This window comes from Penaeus vannamei, chromosome 22 (assembly GCF_042767895.1).
Source record: "Penaeus vannamei isolate JL-2024 chromosome 22, ASM4276789v1, whole genome shotgun sequence".
Classification (NCBI taxonomy): Eukaryota; Metazoa; Arthropoda; class Malacostraca; order Decapoda; family Penaeidae; genus Penaeus; species Penaeus vannamei.
The window spans coordinates 8,962,473-8,964,972 of record NC_091570.1 but is presented as its reverse complement, the minus strand read 5'-3'; the positions used below and the strand labels follow the sequence as shown (position 1 = coordinate 8,964,972).

The following is a 2,500-nucleotide window of genomic DNA, read 5'->3' as shown; positions in this document are numbered from 1 at the left end:
TTCATATATACATACATATATATATATATATATATATATATATATATATATATATATATATATATATATATATGTATATATATATATATATGAATATCTATATTTAAATATATATACATAACCACACACAAACACACACACACACACACACACACACACACACAAACACACACACACACACACACACACACACACTCACATATATGTAGCCTATAGAGAGAGAATTAATGTTTTTATTGTTTGTGTGGTGTTGCCTTTCCGTCATAATCGCATAAACTGCATGGGTGGATATTTCATCTATATTCCTAAGAATTATGTTGATGGCAATAATCATACTGACTGTAAAGGCGATGATGATGATGATGAAAGTACTGATAAGGATTGTGAGAGTAATGATGATAATGCTAAATATAGTGATAATAATAATAGTATTGATGGTGGTATGGATAATAAGGGTAATAGTAATCATGATGATAATAAAAGTGATATTAATGATAATAATAATGATAATATTGGTGATGATGAGATTAATAATAATAATAATGATAATAGTAAGGATAATTTTAACAGTAATGATAATTATAATAATAACAATAATAATAATAATAATAACAATAAAAATATTAATAATAACAATTATGAGAAAAATAATATTGAAGCATCGTTAATGAAAATGATATTGATGATGATACTCTAATAACGATAGATAGCAATAATAGCAGTAGTTATAATCATATTAATAACTATGATGATAAGAATGATGATGATGATGATATTGATGATAATTAGGCTGATAAAACAACAATAAAGACTAGAAGCACTCAGAAAGCGCATACCCTACGCCGAGGCAATAGGATCACTAATCAGAGGTGATAGTTATAATAATGATAAAAATAATAACAATGCAGATAATAATAATAATAATGATAATAATAATAATGATAATAATAGTTATGATAATAATTTAAGCGTAAGAATTAAGTTGACTCTTATCTCGCAATGCTAATGAATCCTTTTAAAAGATTCCTGGATCCGGATCACCACTTAGATTTAATGGCATCCAAGTTGGGCTAAAATACACCTTTAGTAAAAACTTAATAGAAATATGTTCATAACTTTTTTTGGTTATCCTGGAAACCAACGAACGAGAAAAAAAGAAAGAAAAAATATACTGTAAAGAAAAATGATGATTATGATGCTAATAACACCATTGATAATCATAATGATAGTGACAATGATACCAACAATAATATCCATCATCATCGCGATAACAATTGTAAAAAAAATCACAGGAAACTCATTCCTAAAAAGGATTCACTTCCGTCCATAAAGAACGACATTGCAAATCAGTTGCAGGAAGAGCCTTTCCACGCGGCGAGGCAACGTGCAACGGAGAGGAGAAAGGTAAACGTTTGCCGGAAGTGAACGGCCGTTAAGAAATACAAATGAGAGCCATAAAGAAAAGCCGAGACTCGAATGCGCATCGAACCGTTACGTTTAAAAGCTATTTTGTGTTCGGGAGATTAGTAACGGTTTTAACGGTCTTAACGGTCTTAACGTTTGAGGAAAGATATTCCTTGAGTTATTCTGTTGGTTCTCATCGAAATGTTTATATTTTGCTGGTCGGTTTATTAGTATCATTCGGTAAATGAAATTAGTGATGTATATATATATAAATATATATATATATATGTATGTATATTTATATATATATATATATATATATATATATATATATATATATATATATATAAATTCATCTATACATATGTACATACAAATATTCACACACACACACACACACACACACACACACACACACACACACATACACACACACACACACACACACACACACATATATATATATATATATATATATATATATATATATATATATATATTATATATATATATATATACATACATACATACATATATATATATATATATATATATATATATATATATATATATATATATATATATATATATATATATATGTATATGTGTGTGTGTGTGTGTGTGAGTTTGTGTGCATGTATGTAGGTGTGTATACATTTTTGCTGTGATGTATTAGAGGGAAAGAGAAAGAGAAAGAGAGAGGGAGAGAGAGAGAGAGACAGAAATAGATAGATAGAGAGAGAGAAAAAAGAAAGAGAGAGAGAGATAGAGCGAGAGAGAAAGAGAAAGAGAGAGAGAGAAAACAAACCCCAGGTTCCCCCCCGCCCCTCCCCCCCATGGATCTCAAAATCGTCCTAGAACCCACCTGTTCAGCTCGGCCGCCACGAGGGCCAGGGCCACCAGCAGACACAAAAGAACCTTCATAATGGCCGACGAAGTGCAAAACAGGTGACAGTGCCCGTGGTTCTTCTTTTTATAGGCGTCTTCCTTATCGCTTGAACGGGTGACATGAGGCTCTGCCCGGAAGACATGAGTAGCAGTGACGTGTCTTTTTTTTACCCCCCCCCTCCGTTATCGATGTGTTATCAGCTTGGGG

General features: G+C 31.1%; 1 protein-coding gene across 1 annotated transcript in view; it reads right to left on the bottom strand.

Moving 5' to 3' along the window:
- Positions 1-2,429, bottom strand: part of LOC113827169 (lysosomal aspartic protease) — a 16,559-nt gene extending 14,130 nt beyond the window's left edge. The window contains exon 1 of the mRNA XM_070136487.1: positions 2,270-2,429. Coding sequence (XP_069992588.1) covers positions 2,270-2,328 — 59 coding nt within the window. The 5' untranslated portion in view covers positions 2,329-2,429. The remainder of the gene's footprint in view (positions 1-2,269) is intronic.
- Between the last annotated feature and the right edge of the window lie 71 nt (positions 2,430-2,500).